The following is a 23,406-nucleotide window of genomic DNA, read 5'->3' as shown; positions in this document are numbered from 1 at the left end:
TTCCCAGCACTCCTTGCTGTCCTTCTGGTAGCAACCCCACTCCCATGACCACAGACTGGGCATGCAACGCGAGCTGCTCCAGTTCCAGTACTTCCCTCAGGATAGGTTCAAACTCTATCGGAGCCATCTCATAGTTTGGGAGTGAGGAGCCTCCCCCAGCCAGGCTACCAAGCATAAAGAGAAGCTGCTCTGAAAGAAAAAGCTGGTACCCCCAAAAAGAAGAGATGAAAGACCCAGCAAGCACTGAAGGTTTCTAAGTTTTCTGGGTTTTGCTGTCCCTGGGGTAAGTTTCACACCAAGCATTTCCAGGGTTTAGTTATATCAGCCAACATATTCACTTTTTTGTAGATTAACATCATCTTGCCACTTTTAGTTTTGATGAATCTGTGACAGATTCCTTGAGGTAGTCACGTCTTTGTGTAGTTTTACTGCTTTTTCACATCCCATTGAGCCCAGCACAGGATACACCTCACGAGGAATAGAAATTCCATCAATAGTTGTCTCATTGAGTAATGATTGTTTACATTTCCATTAAAATTCTGGAATATTATATAAGATACTACAAATACTAGTTAAATTACTATGTATAGGGAATGATGAGCAAGAGTCTCAAAAGATACTAATACTTTGGTTAAGTTACCTTTTTTTCAGGAACAAAATGCACATATTTTAAAAGAGTAGTGAAAATGTTAGTCACTCAATCATGAGACTCATTGTAACCCCATGGACTGTAACCCGCCAGTCTCCTCCATCCATGGGATTTTCCAGGAAGAATACTGGAGTGGGTAGCCATTCCCTTCTCCAGGGGGTCTTCCTGACCCAGGGATCAAACCCCCACCTCTTGCATTGCAGGCAGATTCTTTTCTGTTAGAACCACTAAGGAAGCCCATATTTAACCACGTTGCAAATATATTCCTTGTCATTAACAGGACACCGCCTTCGTAAACCATTCTTATCCTTTATATTGTCTCATAGTGGAAAGTGCTTAATATAAATGTTTTTAGATGTTGATTTTCATCACACACTAGTGAACAATCATGTAAATAATTATACACATACACATACAGATATGCAGATGACACCACCCTTATGGCAGAAAGTGAAGAGAAACTAAAAAGCCTCTTGATGAAAGTGAAAGTTGGCTTAAAAGCTCAACATTCAGAAAACTAAGATCATGGCATCTGGTCCCATCACTTCATGGGAAATAGATGGGGAAACAGTGGAAACAGTGTCGGACTTTATTTTGGGGGGGCTCCAAAATCACTGCAGATGGTGACTACAGCCATGAAATTAAAAGACGCTTACTCCTTGGAAGGAAAGTTATGACCAACCTAGATAGCATATTCAAAAGCAGAGACATTACTTTGCCAACAAAGGTTCTAGTCAAGGCTATGGTTTTTCCAGGGGTCATGTATGGATGTGAGAGTTGGACTGTGAAGAAGGCTGAGCACTGAAGAATTGATGCTTTTGAACTGTGGTGTTGGAGAAGACTCTTGAGAGTCCCTTGGACTGCAAGGAGATCCAACCAGTCCATTCGGAAGGAGATCAGCCCTGGGTGTTCTTTGGAAGGACTGATGCTGAAGCTGAAACTCCAGTACTTTGGCCACCTCATGCAAAGAGTTGACTCATTGGAAAAGACTCTGATGCTGGGAGGGATTGGGGGCAGGAGGAGAAGGGGACGACAGAGGATGAGATGGCTGGATGGCATCACTGACTCGATGGACGTGAGTTTGAGTGAACTCTGGGAGTTGGTGATGGACAGGGAGGCCTGGTGCGCTGCGATTTATGGGGTCGCAAAGAGTCAGACACGACTGAGCAACTGAACTGAACTGACATACATATTAATATATACACAACTACATATATATGCATAAATACACACACACACATACATGCATACGTGCTGTGTGTTATATGTATTGCTTAAACCGACTTCTTGGAAAGTTTATTTTTTGCACTTAGAAAACCTGGGGTGTAAATATAACAAAGTAACAGTTTGCTCCACAGTCCCTTTAACAGGCCCCTTTCCATGAATTCTGAGTGCAACTTGTTCATGAATATGGAAAGTATCTGAAGATTTTCTTTTAACTTGTCTTGATTTCCTTGAAGACTCTGGCACACAGCATGAGATTAAAATAACCTGGCGTTGCTGGCGATTTTGCCCACAAATACCAAGGAATAAATATTAGAATGATGGATTCTCTTTCCCTTGTCAACCATGAATGTATTCCTGCCAGGGGCAAGGTCTAGAGAGTAAGTTAAAAATAAACAAGTAGAACCAGAGAGTAACTTTATTCTTTTATTCAAAGTTTATTAAAATAAAGAACAAATTTAAAAGCACACATACCACTCAGCACCAATATAATACACTCTTTCTACTGATAATCTCCAAAGCATTTCTGTTTCTGCAGTTGAGAAGCAGAGATACACACACACACATTCTCACCACATTTACCCAGTACTCATAGCATCATGCCCCGAATATTCTCCTTGCTAGGGAGGCGAGGATGGGCAGAGGCAAACGAGTGTGACTACATCCAACCACTAACTGAGTCAAGGACTCTTTCGTTAGCAGTTATCATTTGCACACTAGTAACTTCTGCACATTCTAATCTCCCCGTCCGGGTGCCCGATTATCTGGGCGAGAGATGGAGTCTGGTGACGATGTGATGCAAATTTAAACAAAACTGGCCAACATTCCCTACCCAATATCTTTTAATTGCTTTGGTTATAAAGTACTGGATTCTTATGTCATGACATCTTCCAATCTTAACACCCATAAAAACAGCACCGACCAGTGACATGGACTGGAGAAGCCTTGAGAGGATTTTATTTCTTTCCCACTCTATTCTGTGGGTTTCTTTCATTTATGTGTTTACCTATTTGCTTTTGGGGGTGGGGGGGCAGGGAATGGGAGTTTTGAGCCAAAATAGTGACTTCATTAACCATCTCCTGGGTCGTCAAAGTCTCTGCAGCAAATTAAAAAAAAATAAACTCCATGGAGCTCCAGTGCTGCTGTCCAAGTTGGCAGAGAGCCCCAACTTGCATGAGCAGTATTGTTCAGAGATCACTACGTATTTGCCAACTGATTGACTCACCTTGGAACAGCACTGGATCTTAAGTCTGAGACCTTGCTTCTGGAGCTATCCAGAAGGTAAGGCATTAGGAAGTGGCCCAATATTTTGCTAAAGCCACTCTAATGGCACTCATCAGTCCTCCTCCAAAGGTGAGAAGTTTCTTTTCAGGTCTTCCCAGATCAATAGACCAAGCCCCCAGGGCCTAGTTCTTCCCAGTCTGCAACTTCCTGAATCACCCAGGTCCTGGTCCCCTTCTTTCATACAGGACACTACCAAGAGAGGGTGAATCACCAAGCCAAGGTTGGTACTTACACCCCGTCTGGACTTACATAGGAAGACTGGGCTTAGCTTCTATTTTTAAGGTAAAGGAGGAAGAAGAGAGGAGGTTGGAATATAACTAAAAATATTTTAGTTCTGATTTTTGGCAATATCATTTTTTAAAGAAAAACCCTTGTTTTTCTTTAAAAAAATTAAATTTTAAATTTTTAAATTAAAACCTCACTGAGAAATTAAAAATCTCACTGTTAATCTCCACTGCTCAGAGAATAGCACTGAGTTCTGTTCTGAAAAGCTTTAAATGCTGGTAAAGGTTTTATTAATTCTTCAATGGGACAGAAGTTAGTGTCTATTTTTTCCCCTTTACAATGGCCATCTGATTGTAATTATCTTCCAACTGTAAGTCAGAAATTAGGTAGAATAAATGTCCATGTTTATCCTCTTATCATCCACAGAATGGGAAGTCCTGCATGTACATCAATGCGTTCTGCTTACTGTGGACACAGCCCATAGGGCATGCTGAGGGCAACTAATATCCTATATCCAGCTGGGAATTTCCCCAAAGGCACAGACGTTGTCTTTAACCTGTGCCTCTGGTATTTTATGTAGCAAGGCAGCATCCATGTATGATCTCCCCATATTTCATAAATTTTATTCAAGAGCCCAAAATGTGAAATACACTCAGACAAAATGAAAGAGAGCAGGCCTTTCTGCTCTTCTTGATCACAGAATTGGCATTTCCTGGTTAATGGTAGGAAAGTGAAAGTGTTAGTCACTCAGTTGTGTCTGACTTTCTGTGACCCCATGGACTGTAGCCTACCAGGCTCCTCTGTCCATGGGATTCTCCAGCCATGAATACTGGAGTGGATTGCTATTCCCTTCTCCAGGGGATCTTCCTGACCCAGGGATCGAATCCAGGTCTCCTGCGTTGTGGGCAGATTCTTTATCATCTGAGCCACCACTTAACTAAATCAACAGACCATTTCAAAGTTGATATTACTAAAAATCAGGGGTACATTCTACAAACAAGGTGAAGACAAAAGACCAGAGATCAAAAATATGAATATGAAAAGTCATATGAGTTAAATGATCATAACTTTAGCTATACATAGCAAGTACAGCACTAACCTGCTTCTAAGGAGGTCAGATACACTTTAATATCTGTATGAAAGTGAAAGTGTTCATCGCTCAGCCGTGTCAGACTCTGTGTAACCCAATGAACTATGGCCCACCAGGCTCCTCTGTTCATGGAGTTCTCCAGGCAAGAATACTGGAGTGGGTTGCCATTTCCCTCTCCAGGGGATCTTCCCGACCCAGGGATTGAACCTGTGTCTACTTGCACTGGAGGCAGATTCTCTACCATCTGAGTCACCAGGGAAGCCCAATCTCTATGAAACACTTATCCTATTGTGCAAGCATTTCATTTATGCCCATTCAAGAAAGTCATTATTGATTTCACTATTATTTTCTCTAAGCAATAAAGTAAGTTTTGAATAGTTCCAAGATATAAGTCTTTCAAACAGTACATGTTGGAGTAAATCCAGATGCTATAAATAACACCCAAAATTGCTTGGAAACTATTTCTATAATAGACAAGCTAATTCAGTTTAAAAGGCTAAACTGATAGCTCCATGTAAACATAGCCTATGGGGTTGGGTGGGAGGGAAATATTTAGGTTCTAAAAAAAGACATCATATATATATATAAGTTTATATATGTATATATAAACTTATATCTTATACCATATATATACATATAAATTTATAAATTTTGCCTTGTGAGAACAGGAACAAAAATTCTTCAAAGGAACATACTTTATAAAAGATAAGATAGGTGGGGTATTGATTTCAGGGTATTGACAATACCCATCAGTTTCAGGATATTGACAGTCTAAGAATTTCTCTGAGCATACCAGCTAAACACTGATTCTCCTCTATCTCAAATAATGAGTTCTTATTAAGTTCCTTAAAGATACACCACAGGAAATCACAAAAGTTCATGTTGAGATAAATAAGTTACGTAGTTATAGGCTTCTCCTAACTCTGATAACACCAAGCCATTTTACATATTGTAGGATTCCTGAGCTTTGTCAATTCACTTTCTCCATTGGCCCTCAACAGCCTTTCTTCCAGTAACTCTCCTGTGTTCCACTGAACATGTCTTTGTCCCTGATACTCAGCCTATACCTTTGTATGTTTACTTCCCACTGCTTCCCGTCTCCACCGGCCTATCCTCAGGGAGAAGAACTGCATGCACACAACCTTCTCTTTCTTTAAAAATGTATCACAGCAGGGTAGTTTTCTCATCACCCTTTCCCCCCAGACAACTGGCACTGCCTGCCTTAGCCACGTCTCATCCCCCCACCAGCTTCGCCAACATCCTGTTCCCTTATTGTACGTGTAGAACAAAGGGGAGGTTTACAGACAACAGCGTGAGTGTGCTGCCACCAACTTTTCTTTTTCTTCCCTAGGATACCACACAAATCACGACACTATTTTGAAGGTAAAAATCAAGGGGCTATGCTGATAAATCAAGGGGTTTAACAACTGAGGACTCAGAAATAATCTATTCTCAATGTGATTTTACAGAAATTCATTAATGTCACATTTTCAAAATTTGTTTCTTTGTTGGTACATTTTGTAGAATTTAGAACAGTAAGAAGGTTAAATATTGCAGTTAAAAATAATCAGTTTTTAAAATGGAGCTTTAATATCTGAACAATAAATGATGCAGTGATATGACTATTATGTTGCTCCATTTAAAAAATAAAATGGTTTTCAGTTCTTGCACACTCAGTTCCCATTTTTTTTCTGATTTCAGGCAGTTAGTTCAGGAAGATATTTTCAATTTTAGATACCTTTTCTATTACTTTTATGATTCAATTATTAATGGAATGGCCATAGGAACCTTTGATTGTACATATAAATATAACCATATACTATGATCTGATAACATCCTCAAATTTACAAGAAAAATTTAATATACAAAATTGGTTGATCTTTTTTGGAAGTTAGGACATTAGTTAATACTTATATTACTTATAAGTAGAACTATAATATCTTCATTTTAAAGAGAAATATGGAATATATATTTAAATAGCATTATAAAAATGTACTACAGAAGTCTTAGATGACTATACCTCATCTAAGAGGAACAGAGGAAAACCCAAGTCCAAATTAAATATGAATGGGAATTCCATCCTACCAAACTCCATGATCCTGAGGATTCCATCAGAAGCAAAGCCTCCAAAATCGCTGATGGGAATTGTCTCACACTTTCTTGTCCTCTGTTTGGCTCTATATTGCTGAGCTCATCATTCAGAGAACACTGCCATAGAGACCCAGACCAAGAAGCAGTGGGACCACAGCACAACTGTAGGGATGCAGAGGGGGACCCTGGCCCCACTGGGCCCACTGGTGCTACCTTTCATCAGCATCACATAAACACCACAACCGTGTTTCAAAAAGTAATACAAATATTAAAATGCATTTTTTCCCTCTCAATCCCCCTTTCTCTTCAATCCAGGAATATATGACAAATACATAGATTTCATATGTATATTCTCTATGCTATCTTAGTGGAGCTTCTTTTTCTAGCTTTGCGTATGTTTCCATGTTTCTGTGACTGACAAATTAGTACCACTCTCTACAGTTTCAAGGTGAAGCTCTATGAAGCCTCCTAATCTTTCTGCCTCCTTTTCCTAGCTTGTCGATTTGATTTGCTTCTAGTACTTTCTCCACCTGCCTAGAAAGTAACCATCAGATATCAGATGACCATTCTAACCCTCCAGTCGGTATCATTCTTGATATCTGCAAATATACCTGCGAGTTCTGGGACATTCAGACTGGCACAGAGCAGTACATGGCTAGAAACTAGAAGGTCAGAAACTTCTCTAACATGTTAAACAATAAGGTCCTAACCACATGGCCTGGACTTGAAGACTCATTCTAAGTAAAGATTTGGCAAATATCCACTTGGGCTCTATCCATGCTGAATAAAGCCCAGGTAACACCCTTTATACTAACAAGGATGGTGGCTTCCCTAACACAGCAGTCATTCCCCTAGTCTTTTCTTCAGGTCCCAGGGCAGGCATCAGCTGTATCACTTCTTTTATCAGGGCAGAAATGAACACAGGCTGAAACAAGTTTTCTTCTTTTCCATCTTGGGATCTTTTCATTCTGGGCTTTTCACCAGGAAGAGAAGAGATAGGGCTACTATTTAGCCAAAAGCCATTTAAGTGGTGAAAGGAGTATCCAGATGTTAGAGGTTTATGTTCTTCTGACACGTAAATTCCCGTCTTTCAGTGAGAAAATGGGACTCAGTTGAAATAGTGGATTGAATTCTTAGTTTCCTTGTCTTTACATAAATTAAAAAAAAAAAAAAAAGCTCTGTTACAATCATACTTTTAACCAGCTAATCTAGCTTTCATCTCTTTCTGAAATTCTTCTCCAGCCAACGCCGGACTTCTTGCAGGTTGTAAAAGAAGGGGCCCTTTCCTCCCAGATAAGCAATTTTCTGTCTCTGCACAATGCACACACGTTCAAAGGCTACCCCATAAGCAACGTTGGCATTATTGTCCATGCGGTCAGCCACAACTCGGCACTGGGGCGGCAAGGAGAAACGCTCCAGGAGCTGGTGGGCTGCTGCGCATCGGTCTTCCTGGTTCCGGTGCTTCTTCACCTCGAAAAACAAAGAAGAATCCCCAGGCACTGCCCAACCATCTGAAGGATGAGCCTCATCAATGTAGACCAACAGGAAGTCAGCCACGGATGAGAACTCTTCCACCAGTTTGCTGAAGGCTGGCAGCTGGTTAGTGAAAGGAGGTCAAGTGGCCGAGCCGAAGTTGACCACCAGTGGGCGCTCAGGGCTGGCAAAGTCCAGAAGGTGGCATTCAGTTCCATCCACTGTTTTCTCCTGGGCACCATTTCCACTGGTGTCACCTCCTTCCGGACTGGAGACATGCACCACGCTGGAATTGGGGGCATCTTCACCCAGTTTCACCTGGTGATGGAAAACGAAAGAGAGAGGCAAGACCACATGAAGCACGCACTCACTTCAGTTCACTCTGTACAGAAACGATTGGCTCTAATAAAATGCGGCATTTCCTTCGGAGGATATGGTAAACACATATTGACTTGAGTAAAGACTCATCATGGCAGGTAAGGTAATGAATGGCCCTAAAGAGAATAAAAGTCTTTTTCATTCTGTCTAGTCACTAAAGGCAATTCTTCCCATCACTGAAGGTACTGCAGTTAACTGTCTTCATAATTAAGTTGAGGCTAGTGTTCTTTACTGAGCTTACTCTGTGTCAGTGCTTAGCTCACAATATATAACAAATGATTAATGGGTTTCATTTTAGAAGTGAAAAGTGAATGGTCTACTTTAAAATAAATGATCAGAGTTGTGGGACATGGCACCTCTTTCTGAATTCCCACTTCTGAATTCTAAAGTACTCAGGAAAGTCCTTTATAGTCTTGCCTAAAAGTCATTTAATCTGAACCAATGGACAAGGATACCTATGGACTCTATTCCTACCCAGAATGCAAAAACCTGGGGTCTGCCATTTATAAGAAGAGCTACTCCCACTTAATCTCTCAAGTGCTGCAACTATCCCATCTGTAAAATGGTCATTTATAATGTCCATCTTCCTATATGTGTATGGAAGGATGACACAGGGAAAAGAGCTCTGTACACTATAAATCATTGTGGGAGTGTAAGTTGCCATTATAGATGCCATGCAAACATGTGAAACTGAATACCATTTTTCTGAGTAATTCTATGTTGTAATATAATTATTCTTAGAAGTGATTCAAGCTTTCTTTGATATGACATCCTTTCTGGAGGTTTCTATAGCTACTGCATACTTCAGGGTTCTTTTGATTAGAACCTCGCCATTTCCATTAAACAAACAAATGAATGAAAACATATACTTTTATCTTTTGTAGAATCTGACTTTTAATTTCTCATATTTCATGCGTGTTTTAGTTTGTTTCACCTTTTTAATCTCAGAAGTCACAAGCCATTTACTTTCCTACCGTACATTTTATTAACAAATCCCACTGGATTTAGAATACTCAGGCAGAAGAGGTGTAGCGCAAAACTGTTCTAGGTGCTCCCTTTGCATGTGGTTTAAATCATTGAACACAGACTGAAAGAAAGTTTGCTGGCCTTTGAATCTGTAAATTGATAATAAAAAGCAGGCAACATAAAAGAGCCAATTACTTCAGTTTGAATTAGCAGAACTGGATCTTCCCCTAGAATGGTTTAATCAAAGCCAATAACATTGGGGACAACTTACAACAGTATAATTGATTTTTATACACTGTCCTTAATATTACAAAACACTTCCAACTGGATTCATTTTTCCCCCTCATATAAATACCACCGCATATAACATTGATGTTAATTGAAGTCACTTACAAGCGAATTGTTAAAAACTCAACAATTTAAACCGATATAAAACACTCAAGGGGTTTCATGGAGAAGCTTCTACCTGATGTTAATACATAACTCTTTTAACTGCAGAAGAAGTAGTCAAGAAATCCTTTATCTCCCTTGTGAAAAATCCTAGCAGGGCAGGTTTAAAACAAGGACTATAAGCTTTCTAAAATAAATATTAAAACAATAATCTTCTTTCTTAGAAAAGGAAGGTGGTGTTGTGATTTAAATAAGTACATTTTTTTTCAGTCACTGTCAGGAAAAAAGTTATTTTCTTTATATTAATTTTCTTGGTTAATTTGTAAGTGGAACTAGGTGAAAAAACCTATAAACCACTTTTAGGTGGACTGTTTTATATGAGCTACATTCATCTCTTGAAATTTTAAAATGTACTTAAAATGCAAAGATATACATCCTAAAGGTATGATAAGCTTTTTAATCTATGGGTTATTTTTGTACTTCTTTGTAGATTTAGATCAAAGGTAGCATTACCATCACCTTCTCATTATATCTTCCCCATTAAAAAAAAAGAATAATGATTCTAGGATGGCTGCTTCTAACAATATTGTCACGCTGTGCTTCTCAACATGCTGTGATACGAAGATCTGAATGCATTCAGACCAGTCTGAATCCACTAGCTATTGTAGCAACTTCTCATGAAATGAGGAACCCATACACAAGAGAAGAATCATCTCTGGACTGCAGACTTGTAGGTTCCTGGTAGGTGGAAGACATCCACCTGCGTTTTGGAGTCATTTCTAAGAATGGAACAGTTGTGTTGGCCTTGTGACATGGGCCTCAGATGCACCTGACTCTCACCCAAGCCGAACTGTTGATCCTTGCATTATGCCTGATTCTTCAACTGAGTAATCTAATCTGACTTCAGTCGTAGGTGACTCTCTTGTTACCTGTAATTAATTTTCTTGGAATGTTAAAGCACCTTCTCCTTCTTTAGTGACAATGTCTAGTTCAGCTACATAATTTTCTCAAAATACAAACATGTTAGTTCAACTTAGAACAAGTACAACACCTCTACTTTAAAATATCAGGATAAGCTACCAAATATATCATGTTCTTTAGTATGTGTGTTTGGTGGGGGAGGGGGCAGAGGTTGGCATTTTGTTAAGCTAGAGAACAATGGATATGTATGCTTGGAATTTTTTGTTGAATAAAGTTTTGAATGGATGGTAGCTGTTATCATCTTAGCTGGAGATCAGCAAAGCATTTTACGTTAATAATAACCTTGACCTACAGTGAACATCAGCACATTGGAGTGATGGAAGACCTCACCAAGGCAGGTGACTTCAAAGGGTGAAGCCCCTGGAAGCCCCTGTAGAGACTGCCACAGTCCACACCCAGTCCTGTTGTTCTGTTCTTGATCATCTCTGCTGTTCAGTGCATAAAATGAGAGCAGCCAATCCTCTTTATTTTGTAAAGGAGCCATAGGACTTGACTGCAGATTAGAATGCCATAAAAAGAATTATACTTTTGTTCATGAGGGTGATTAGGTAAGAGAAAATGCATAGGTATGCACAATGCTATTACTACAAATAAGAGGGAAAAACACACACCCATGATTTGAAGGTCCAGACATGAGTAGATCAGTAGTCTGCTTTTATAAATGTCATATTTTAATCATTCAATTTGTCTATTTTTGCTAAAAACTGGTGATATGGGATAATTTAGCAACAATAAAGGGAAAAGCTTTTTATAAAATGAAAGTCTGCTTTAAACTGAAAAAAAAAATCTTTTAGAAGGATATTATTGTTCATTTCTCACCTTCCTATTTGGTTATCAAGAAAATTAGGTTTGTATTATGACCAAAGTTTCAAAGGGTGAATTTCTTACTCTGCTTCACACCTTGCTGAGGTAGAATGGGAGAATCATCGCTGTCTTCCATGATGGAAGAGTCTTTCCCCAGGAGCAAAGCATTCCTTGACAGAAAGCCAAAATGATGAAGAAAATAAAGTTGGTCCATAGTAACATTTAGGCTGCAGGAAAGAAGCTTGACAAAAACCAGTTATCCCCTGGTACTCCCAAACCCTGTTTGAATTTCCCACAGTGGCACAGAAAGTCTCCTGGCCACAAGTTACCTATCATCTTCATTTCTCCTTCTTAGAGGGTTTGTGTTTGGTTTTTGTCCTTAATGAGACATATTTGCCAAAGAGGCATTCAAAAGGCATTTTTTACTCTTGCGGAAGAGTAATTAGGTCGGTACCTCTTTCCCTGCCAGCATTAGCCGCTCTAAAGAGAACCCTGCCCAGTATTTAATGCCCAAACACAAGAAGCATCATTTCCACTAATTGGTCTTGAAGTTCCGATGTTCCCAAAGGGTCCCTTTATTTTGCAAGGATCAGAAAGGACATACGTAAAATGTAATATCGTCATCACTGACTTTTACCTCTCTCATCTGCTCTATTACATCTGTCCTTTCTTCTGTTTTTTAAAATCAATATCAACACAACACCAACAAGGGAGGGAAATAAAGGGTTTGTATTTTTATAACAGAAGACATCTCTGGGCCACGCTCAAATGTTGTCATAGCCATATTTATAAATATGAACAATATGGTGTATATTTGATTCCCTTGATGATAGGATCCCTTTTGCTGACAGTTTTCAGTGCATGAGGAAAAGGATAATGCTGCTTTAGCATGTGGACTGTGAAATGCAGGGCAAGGGGAAAAAAAAAAGAAAGAACCATTCATCAAGGAGAAGCTGGAAATAGAGCATATACTACTAACCTTGTTTTTCTTCCTTTTCCACAGCCTGAGAAAGGCCTCTGGACAAAATATCACCTAATCTCATGATAGAAAGCAAAGCAAATGATAAAAATTGGGGTAGGTATGTGGCAGAATTCTTTTTACACCTCCTTCTTGCTCTCCAAAGCCCTGGAAATTTCAAATTCTTTGACACAATGACCAGGCTACATCAATGTCCTTACAGACGTGGCCAAACAATTATTAAGCAGCATTTTAACCATTTATATTCAAATCGGCCAAACAAATCAGAGGATCAGCTACCTACTCTTTCCTCTGAGTTCAATTCCCTGTTTGGCCATTCTCTTTTTGATTTGTAACTTGAAAACACAGCTCAAAGCTCTATCATTTCCCAGTGTTTTATCCAAGTGATGAACAAACTCTGGCGGGAGCCTGCCTTGTGTTCTTTGGGGAGTGTTTCTTTCTTAGAAGAGCCATTTTCCATTATAGAAACGAGTGTCAAAAGGCTGAGGGGAGTGAAGAGGAGGAGGAGAATGTTAAAGAGACCCTTTCAAAACCAAAATTATATGTTCAAATGAATATGTTTTCTGTGCCACAGCAGTATTGCCCATGTAGGAGCTAAAGTGCTTGTCAGCATCTATACTGTGTGTTTATTTTACACTTCATTTAGGTAGGAGCCAGCCTCCCAGACAGAGCGGTCTGCTTACTGGTTGCATTTCTGAGTCTTTGAGTACCAGCACAAAGATGCAGTGTTAGACGCAGTGACACTGACTAGGGAAAACTTAAATAACAAACATCTATTATACAGCTCAATCTCTCAACAAAATCCATTAGACTTCCTTTTTTCATCAAAATCATGCTTGGGACTCCCTCTAATCAAACCCAAATTATCTTTACAGGCTTCCCTAGAAAGTTCATTTTAAGTCCCATGCAACATTTTAACAAAGAAGGGTTTTCTGTTTTATTTTGTCCCAAGTTTTTTGTTTTTTTCATTTCTTTGTTGCCTCCTGCAGAAGCCAAACACAGGGATAACATTTTTACCACACTTGCTCTAAATAGCTTCTCAAGTATCTGCCATTCGACAACCAGGAGAGTTAGAAACGGCCTGCCTCATTGGATGGTATGTGCACACTCGACATCCCGGAACACTCTGCTTCTGGGGGTGGCAGCCTTAGGTCAGGATTGTGAAACAGGGCGACACCAAACAGAGACTCCTCCAGTGAGTCTCTAGACATGGCTACACCCAACGGCAGTGGCACAGATGGCAGCAGCATTCAGGGAAGTGATTCAACCCATTTTAGAGGTTCTGAGTGACCCTGAAACCCACCACCACCCTTGCTACACTTGGAGATGGAAGAAGACCTAAATTCAGTGCAAGCTGCGTTTACCATGTTTCCAGTCATCACACACCCAGTCCAGTCTTATCTCTGGATATATGAGTTCTTGGGTTGCTTCTTCTCATGGCAGCATTTACATAAGTCATGAAAAACAAACAGCATGACATCAGTCATGAATTTGGTCACTAATCAGTAGACAGAAAGAGTACAGAAGAAGAACACACAAACCATGTGCAAAGAAGAAAATAGATCACTCAAGCTTCTCAGTCCCTTACAGGAGGGACAACAAAACATTGCAACACAATGAAACCCTATACATTGGTGAAAAAATAAATAAGTGATCAAGTTTATTAAAGAGGCATGTGTTTCCTTTTCTCTTTTTACTTCAGTAAGCTGCTTGATAGGAGAAACAGCCTCACTTAACATGGGTGGGTACCATTACCACCTCCATATTTTGTGTGAGGGTATCTATGAATACAGGTAAAATTCTCCAAAGCAGTGGTTTTTCCTGTATGGCAAAAGTCAATGACTTTCAAAACAGGAAGAGTTTAATAGAGATCAAATAACTGACATTGCCATGATATCTCCTAACACCTAGGAAAAACAGATACAGGTGAAAGAACTTCCTAAGTCATAATACACCTAACACACTTGTATAAGCCCCACTCTCCTCTAAATTCTCTACCCCTCAAAATGAAACATAAACATTCAGTATATAATGCATGCAAATGAAGCGATCGTCTCAATATCTCCTTCCCACATCACCCATTCAGCCCATGTACATAATATAAAATGAGTTTTTGGTGTTAGAACTTTGAGTATCACTTAATATTATTATAAAGAACATTTCACTTACTAACAAGAGCTCTTAACTATTTTCCTATCTTCAGGACAACGAATACAAACCTTCTGCAGGTTACTGCCAATAACAAAGACAAGTATCATACTAAAACTTTCCTAGTTCACCATGAATATTTTCTTCTTAAACATTTGTTTAATTTTCAGTGGAAGGATCCCACTCTGGATTCCTTGTTACTAGAAATGATTTCTTATCCTTGCTGGTGCACAGATATTTTTTAATGTTTATTTTATATTGGAGTATAGTTAACAATGTTCTGCTAGTTTCAGGTATACAGCAAAGTGATTCAGTTATACATATAAACATACCTATTCTTTTTCCAATTATTCTCCCACTTAGGTTATTACAGAGTATTGAGCAGAGTTCCCTGTTCTATATTATAGGTCCTTTTTGATGATCTGTTTTATATAGAGCAGTGTGAACATGTCAATCCCAAACTCTCAATCTATCTTTCCCCCCAACCATTCCCCCCTGGTTACCATAAGTTCATTCTCTAGATTTATTTTTCTAGTGTTTATTTATAGAGGACTCGTTCTCTTCTTCCTCTTATTCTAGTTTTCCAGCTCTGTTTCTGAGGTTCTGTCTGCCTATAATACATCACTTCACTAGCTCCCACCTTTCTCTTAAACCCCCTTCCCCAGCATCTCGGGCAAGGTCCCTCAATACTGTTCAGGGAAATCAAGGATGTCTGCTTTGATAGTAGCTTTTATGGGATGAGTCAATTCTTCCTAAGCTCAGGGACCTTCAGGAGTCACACGGGCGTAGGGGAGGACCCGGTGCCCTTTCCTCTCTGCCCCTTAAGATCTGACCCAAGGATGCTCCACCACCTCGAAGCAGCATTCTTCACTTCAAAACAAAACCTTTCTGGGTTTGAAAGGGCAGCCCCGGGGACATGGCTTCAGCAGGTAAGTGAAGCCACTGCTTCAAGGTTCTAGGCACGAGTTATAACAGCTTTGAGACTGTCGTGAACCCTAGACTTATCTGCTCGGTCTAAAGGCAACCTGCATAAGTTTTGAGAAACAAAGCAAATGTGGTTTCTCGAACAAAGTCTGGATTGTTGACAGGTTGTTCTCAGACCTTTCCTTTTCAAACAGATACCGAGTAGCTCCAGACTCGGTGCCAGATAACTGCTTCAAAAGGCTGAAATCTAGATCAAGGCAGGAGCTGAGGGGCACACAGACTTGCTCCCATTAACTCATATTTCTACCAGGAGTGAAGCCGAGACCCACTGAATCACACCCACTCTGTTATTTCCTTAAATCTTGTCAGCTCTCCGAGAGTCCTGTGTGGTGTTGACTTTCTTCCCCCCTGCTTTTTAGTGCCCACCCATTAAACAGTCTTTCCTAAAGTCTCATGCAGCCTCTCATCAACCAAAACATCAAAACCACCAGTTCATGATGAGAGCAGAATAAAGGCAGGGTCTGCCCTCCCCGGACACCTTTCTGACGTTTCCCAACATTATTCTACAGACACGAATACCCTCTGCTCCCAAGTCAAAGCAAGCCACTCCTGACTCTTCTTAGAAAGGCTCCTTCTGAAGTCACACAGAGTCACTGGGACTCAGTAATACCTGTCATCCCCAAATCTCAGGTGCGTGATCGTGGGACAGGTGTAGAGAGTAAACACCCGAGCATCACCTTACGGCCTCCAGACAGGGCTCCAGAGAGCTCACCCCTCAGCTCCTGCAGGCATCTGGTCCCCTCCAGCATCTCCGCCTCCCGCCCCCGGCAGCCCTGCGGAGAAGCCCCTGGAGCGCAGCTCACCTGTTTGTAGGCGTCGAGGAGGAAGCTTTTCCAGATGCAGCGCATTCCTTCTGAGGTCAGCATGCGCCTCCACTGCCCGCGAGTGGACTTGGAGCGGCTCAGCAGCAGCACCACGTGCTTGAGGAGAATGACCGAGTCATAGAGCGCCAGGAAGAGGCAGTTGGAGAAAAAAACTGGCAGAATCTGCAGTGTGATCAGCAAGTCTACGCTGAGGATGCCCATCTTCTCTGCCTCCCGGGTCAGTTCCCTTGTGCGCTCTGGTTCCCCTTCACCCTCTTATTTAAAAGGGGGTGGGGGTAGTGATGGAGAGAGGTGGGGGGAGGTGAAGGGGGAGGTCGGGGGTAGGGGATAGGGGGAGAGAAGGAGAAAAAATAAATTAAAAAAGAAGCCCAAGTTGTCTCCTTTTTCAAAGAAGCAGAAATGGCAAGACCAAGTTCCAGTCTCTCCAGCCCAGCAGTTGGAGTGTGCCCATCAATTCATTCAATTCGGAGCTGCTGCCTTTTTTTTTTTTTTTTTTTTTTCAGGATTTAAGATGTTAAAACAAAAACAAAAACAAAAAAACTGGCGTACCCGTCCCTAATCCAGTTACCCCTCTCAGAGTCGGTTAAAGACAGGCAGTTCTACTTTCATTTCTAAGCACCTATGAGACTGTGGCAGAGATTGCAAAATTTTCTGTAGCTTTTCATTGTCTCTGTGTTCAGAAATGTAGCCCGTTTCTTTCTAGAATTGCCAGAGTTTTGAAAATGTGCTTGTAGGGTAGTTTTTTCCCCCTCTTTACTCCGTTTACACACACTTTCTGTTCTTCTCCAGCCTGTCTCACTCTCTCCCTTCCCCAGGAGCGTCTGACTCCTCTTTCCCTGACTGCCTCTGGCTTCTCCTTCCTGCTCTGTCTGTGGTGCAAAGTGCCTCTCTCTGCAGCCCAGTGAGTCTCCCTGAAGCCTTTTATACATTCCCTGGCTAATTGCTGCAATAGAGAAATGAAAGCCTAATCTTGGTAAAGATCTTGACGTCATTGAGAAAGAGGGCTTTACTTTGGCCAGGACTGCAGTGAATAGAAAAGCAAAACTCGACAAGTTTTTTTTTTTTTTTTTTTTTTTTTTTTTAGAAGAGGGGGGGTGGTAGAGGGACAGTGGAATTTTGCTTTGTGATTTAAAGAGAGAGGAAAAAATTAATACCTTTGAGGGTTTTCAGGAAATGCTCCCAAACTTTGGGAAAAGTTATTTAATATAGCATGTGGGTTGATGGGGAAACTCTCTCTCCTCTGATTATTATTATTGTTCTTGTTTATTTATAAGGAGTTTGGGAAAGAAAGGTTCCTGGAAGGCAGGTAGAAAAGAGGAAGAGTGATCAGACATGATCTCTGTTCTCTTTCTTGGAAGATGTGAATGCTTACCTTCTGTCTTTATGTCTACATCCTACAACTATCTCCCGTCAGATTTGTGACCTAGGTTCTTTAAGTACTTTTGAGTCATGGTCTTATTTAAGAAAATCCAAACTGTGAGGTGGAAAACTTTTAAACTCTTTGAATACCATCACAGCACTTCTTTAAAGCTTCTTGTAGAAAATTAGTGCAAATTTTCTTTTCAGTTTTACTGAAATTTCCAATGCAAAAAAAAAGAAAGAAAGAAACAAGAAAATCTTCCACCCATGAAAGTAGCTAGGTGACCAGACTTCCTTTCCATTCCATTTTGCCTAGATGCAGATTAAATAAAACTTTTATCTAATGGCATTAAGATGCCATCAGAGTAAGAAATACATTCTTTATAAGAGAGCTCTTTAAATTCTGAAATTGCCCTGTTTCTGTTAGCATAGCCCTAAGAAACATGATACTTTGGGGAATATTCCTTTTTGCTTGAAAAAATTTTAATTAAATTTGTAGGTCGTTAAGAGCAGACTTTGAATTGTCTCAAGTCACACTGACCACACTCAGTGCTTGCTTTGCCCATTGCTTTCTGAACAGACAGGTACTTAGTCAGACAATGCTTTGGCAGAATGCCATGACCTCCATCTCATTCTAATTTTCTTTCCTCACTCACCTAACAGATCACCTCTAGGAATTATATTTTCTTGGAAAAAGGAATGGCAAGTACAGACATTGGGGTGGGGATATAGAACGGTAGTTGAAAATTAATTTTCGGACTTCTCCATGTTCAAGGAGCTCTCCTTATGCATGAGTTAAGCAGTGGGTGCAAATATGAGGCCCATTTCTCTGTTTTGTCCCTGTGGGTAAAATCTGCAAGATTACAGAACTCATTTAAAAGCCTAGGGCAGGCGTCATTAATTAGTGGACCCATGGGCCAAATTCAGCATGCATATGCACTTTATCTGGTTGGCATAGTGCTTTTTGGCTTTAAGAAAATAATTGAATGCGAGTGCCTGTAGGTTCTGAGAGACCAGAGTTTTCTGTCTGTTTTGGTCATTGCTATCTCCTAGCAGTTGGAACCATGCCTGGCACACAGTAAGTTCAAGGAAGGAGTCTTGAATGGACAGATGGGCTGGGCATACATTGCTCCACACTAGGGGGCACTATCCACATACAATATGCTGACACTCACTGGGGTGCTCCAAAACTTTGTACAACCTGGTGGACTTGGGGGTGGTCCTCCCCATCGGCACAGTCCTCACCACTCCCTATTGTCCTAAAAACCTGATTCCTTCATTTTTATCATCACTTTAGCTCATGGCAAGTTTTGGATTTGCGTCACATGGACTAAATTTTTAGAGAAGACGTCAAAGCTTGGAAAAATGAACAGAAGTCACATAGAAAAATATTTTTCCTATGACTAGCATACAGTGTTAGCAAAGGATATTATTTGTATACATAATATACATTCACTCCATTCCCTCAGTTTTCTCGACGCACTATGGAAGAAAAGAAGGGACAAAGAAAGGGAGGTGACAACATGGTATTTTAACTGGTGTAGATGGGAAAACTATGGTGCCCGAAGTGCCAGCTAACAATGACAGAAGGTGTGGACTCAGGAACAGACACTGCCACACAGTGCCCAAGCCTGAAAAGTTCACCCCTTCTCAGACATTCCTTTTGCTCTGTGTGAAGTAAACTGGTGCTACTTTAAGGTAGAGATATCTTGGTAGCTACGAACCATTTCTCCTGCACTTGTCATTTGCTTTCAGTGCGAGTTGTATGTTTGGAAATGGCAAGACAAAGAGGATGTTTGGTAGAAAATCAGAAAAAAAAATGCCTTCTTTTAAAATGCAAAGTTCAAGGCACATGCAGACTACAAATGGTGAAAATCAGATTTTTTTTCTTTTTTACATTCTTTATTTATGGTCTTTCCTATAAAATCAGAAGTGTTTGAGAGGGTTTTTTCCTAAAAAAATTAGAAGAACAAATTGGCAGAAAGTCAATCTGATCATGACATTTCTCAGATTTCTTCTATCACTTTCTCTAAATGAATGAATGAATAAATCACAAAACCAAGCACTGTTCTTTTTAGATGGTCTACCTAATCTAGAAATTATATTTCTCCAAAGCTATTTCTCTTTTTATCATGATTCCTAATAGCTTATTCTAGTTATTAATATTTAGCACTTTGATCTTCAAGTAATTTTATATCCTTTAAGTGACAAAAACAACCCATAAAGTGACAGAGGATGATTTCTCCCAATGTGTAAATGAGAGAAAGTAGATTATCAAGGTTGTAGAGACCGAGCTGGTATCGGGTATTTCCCCCAACTCTAAACCTCAGTTCTTTTCCTGTGTGACTATTTTATTGATCCTGGTCATTACTCTGAAAATGAAAACCCTTGCCCAAAGTGGTGGTACTAGGTAATTTTACCTTCTGAATTACAAAGGATATCTGGGATTCCATATCTGCTTAATATTGCCCAACTCAAACTCTTGGTTCCATTCAAAAAGCTTGGATATCTTCTTGATCACGTAAGTATTCTTAGCCTTAGCGGTTCAGTGGTAAGGAATCCACCTGCCAAGGCAGGAGGTGTGGATTTGATCTTGGGTCAGGAAAATCCCCTGGAGAAGGAAATGGCAACCCACTCCAGTATTCTTGCCTGGACAATTCCATAGACAGAGGAGCCTGCCAGGCTACAGTCCATGGGGTCACAGAGAGCCACACGACTGAGTGACTGAGCATATAATACAACCCAATATGTGGTATGCTGGTTGAATTTCCCCATACAATGTTGTACACAGGTTTTAAATTCCAAAAGAGAGGTAGCTAGAGAAAAGTGACTTAGGCTTTTTAATAAGAAGAGAATCACTATAAATTTGTTTAATTTTTTTTTTCTCTTTTGATAGCTTGAGAGCAGCATGTACTACCATTCACTGGCTCCTTCTGGTTGGAAAAGCAAGCCTCTGAGTTATAAGGCTTCCTTTGGTCTACTTTTTGACTCTTAAGTTGAGATTAAGAGAATGAAGTTGGATAACCTAAAAGCAAACCCGGAGATTTCAAGGATGGAAGCTACCCCTACTCTTTGTTGTCTGAAGACACCAAAGGGCATTCAAGAATCTATGGAATTCATGCTGTGGATTTTCAAGCAGTCTCAGTTTCATAAAATGTTATTCCTTCTAACTCAAGTGATTTGCTAAAGTAAATTTTAAATGGAGATTAAATTTTACTTTCATAAAAAAAACTTGTCTAATCAATATATTATAAATCCAATAATGTCTGGTCAGGACAGGTTGCACTGATTGTGGTCTGGGAATATGATTGCCATACATACACCCACCTGCCAAGTGTGCATTTCAGAGAAGGAAATCACAAACATTGTCGTTATTTAGTTGCTAAGTCATGTACGACTCTTTGAGACGCCATGGATTGCAGCCTGCCAGGGTCCTCTGTCTATAAGATCTAGATTTCCCAGGCAAGAATACTGGAGTAGAGTGCCCTTTCCTCCTCCAGGGGATCTTCCTGACCCAGGGATCGAACCTGTGTCTCCTGCATTGGCAGATGGATTTTTTTTTAACCACTAAGCCACCTGGGAAACCCAGCCACCACTACCTTCCATCCCTGGTGACTCCTGGTTGTGCTGAGAGGGAGTTATAATGAAGGGTTTACACCACAGTGACTGAATCACTCAGAATTCCCTGTGGGCCCATCCATTCTACAAACAGTTGTGTTCCCTGCCTTGTGATGAAAGGGGAAGCTCAGTGGATAAACAGACACCCCAGAGTCAATTCTGACACACTTGAACCAAGCAACTTAATGCTGGGGCCAAGAAGGGGCAGACACTGTGGGAGGGATGAGCAGTCTATCCCAGCAGCCCAGCTGTGTCTTAGGTCCCTTGGCAAACCCTGGCAGAGGGCATTGTCTGAGGTGTTAAGACATTCTCCCCTCAGGAACAGCTGCTGCTCTTTTTTTTTTCTTCCAGGCCACCTACTGGCAAAACCAAGAAGGAAAGGAAAAGGGAAAACACAGGAGGAGGGGAAAGCAGATAGGGAGAGAAGGAAGATGATGCTGGTGGAGAGGAGAAAGGAATGTAGAAAGGAGGAGACTCAATGAATTGCCCACGGAGGCTGCCACAAGAGAGCCCATTAATGCCTGTTGCGGTGATGCAGGAAGACAGACGACCAGAAACTAGATGGATGCCAGCGACTCAATTCACAGAGGCCACAGCTGTGAGGAGACGACGGCTTTCCTTGGCCGTTGACCTGGTCTAGACCTAAACCGATGGCCAGTCTGCACCCCTGGTGCTCAGACCTCTTTAGGTGCTCTGAGACTCTCTGAGTGTGAGTTTTGAGACTCGTTTATTAATCTCTGGAGACACCAGGGTTGGATGGAGGGTTAGTGGAATAGATGAGAAGAAGAACACTCTGTGAAGTTACACGCAGCAAACTCCTTCAGGACAAAAAGCCCTCAGAAGGAACAAATTGATCTCATCTCTTTTCCCAAAATTTGATTCAGTGTCTTCATTCTCCCCAAATCCTTGACCCAAGGCAATAGACCAAAAGAAACAAGGAAACAGTCAGAATCAGTCATCATTTTTGGAACAACTTTTCTTCTCCTTTGTTTCATTCTACAGCTCATAGGAAACCACCAGATGATAATTAGGTTTTAAAATAAAATAAGTCATTCTCTATAAATGGTTTTATAGTAGCTCTTTTAAAAAAAAATCACATATACATCACCTCATTCATATGCTGAGTACATGAACACAGAGCTTGGCAAAAAATATTAAGACACATGCTGCTTCATGCCATTCCAGAGGTAATACTGTAGCTTGTTCCCACTGAGAGCAAAGGATGCCACACCTTGTCTCTCAAGATTCAGTAGGTACAAATGCATAGAGAAGATAAGATAGATATTCTATTTCAAGCTCAGTGAAAGTGGTGAAGCTAATAGAATTAACTGTAGCATGAAAAATCCATGTTTGATATGGGGATAAAATACCTGCAATGAGATTGATTGTACAATAAGATATATCCCCAAGGGAGGTTATGAAAATATTATCAGTGGACCTCTTCTCGAGGTAGAGAGGGAGGCCAATGAGATAATCTCTCAAAACCCTTTTAAGCCTCTGGTGCTATTAAGATAATAGTTAAGAATAAGTTAATATATAACACATACATAAAATAATCCAGCTGGGCTAATGGCAGAATACCATAATCATAAATTATCTCTTTGTCCATTTCAATTCTGAAGACTTATTTTTTGTATGATTAAGTAAATAGTTATGCCTTTCTAAGAGTCAGTAGATGTGAATGAATTAGCATGTCTTCTAAGGAGAAAATACAAGGCATGAAATTCAAATCAATTTTTAAAATTCAGCCTCATTTATTAAATGGACACTGGTATCTTTTATCAAGACACAACCACTTAGGTAAATGATTATTTAAAAATTGTTGTTGTTCAGTCACTAAGCCATGTCTAACTCTTTGTGATCCCATGGACTACAGCAAGCCAGTCTCCTCTGTCCTCTACTATCTCCCAGAGTTTGCTCAAATTCATGTTGGTTGATT

General features: G+C 40.4%; 1 protein-coding gene and 1 long non-coding RNA gene across 3 annotated transcripts in view; one reads left to right on the top strand and one right to left on the bottom strand.

Annotated features, from left to right (window-relative positions):
* Nucleotides 1-2,286: 2,286 nt before the first annotated feature.
* DIO2 (iodothyronine deiodinase 2) overlaps nucleotides 2,287-23,406 on the bottom strand; it is a 123,440-nt gene continuing 102,320 nt past the window's right edge. The window contains exons 3-4 of one of the 2 annotated variants that reach the window (XM_044924677.2): nucleotides 16,470-16,744; nucleotides 2,287-8,354 (exon numbers count right to left, since the gene is read on the bottom strand). In XM_044924677.2, the coding sequence (XP_044780612.2) occupies nucleotides 7,767-8,354; nucleotides 16,470-16,744 (863 nt within the window). In that variant the 3' untranslated portion in view covers nucleotides 2,287-7,766. The remainder of the gene's footprint in view (nucleotides 8,355-16,469; nucleotides 16,745-23,406) is intronic. The other variant, XM_044924678.2, reaches the window with a different exon arrangement.
* Nucleotides 16,568-21,080, top strand: LOC102407801. The gene is made up of 2 exons (XR_326456.3): nucleotides 16,568-16,707; nucleotides 20,746-21,080. It is a non-coding gene; the product is annotated as an uncharacterized LOC102407801 (long non-coding RNA).

Source organism: Bubalus bubalis, chromosome 11, assembly GCF_019923935.1.
Source record: "Bubalus bubalis isolate 160015118507 breed Murrah chromosome 11, NDDB_SH_1, whole genome shotgun sequence".
Classification (NCBI taxonomy): domain Eukaryota; kingdom Metazoa; phylum Chordata; class Mammalia; order Artiodactyla; family Bovidae; genus Bubalus; species Bubalus bubalis.
Note: the sequence above shows the minus strand (reverse complement) of the source record. Positions and strands in the feature narration are given on the sequence as shown.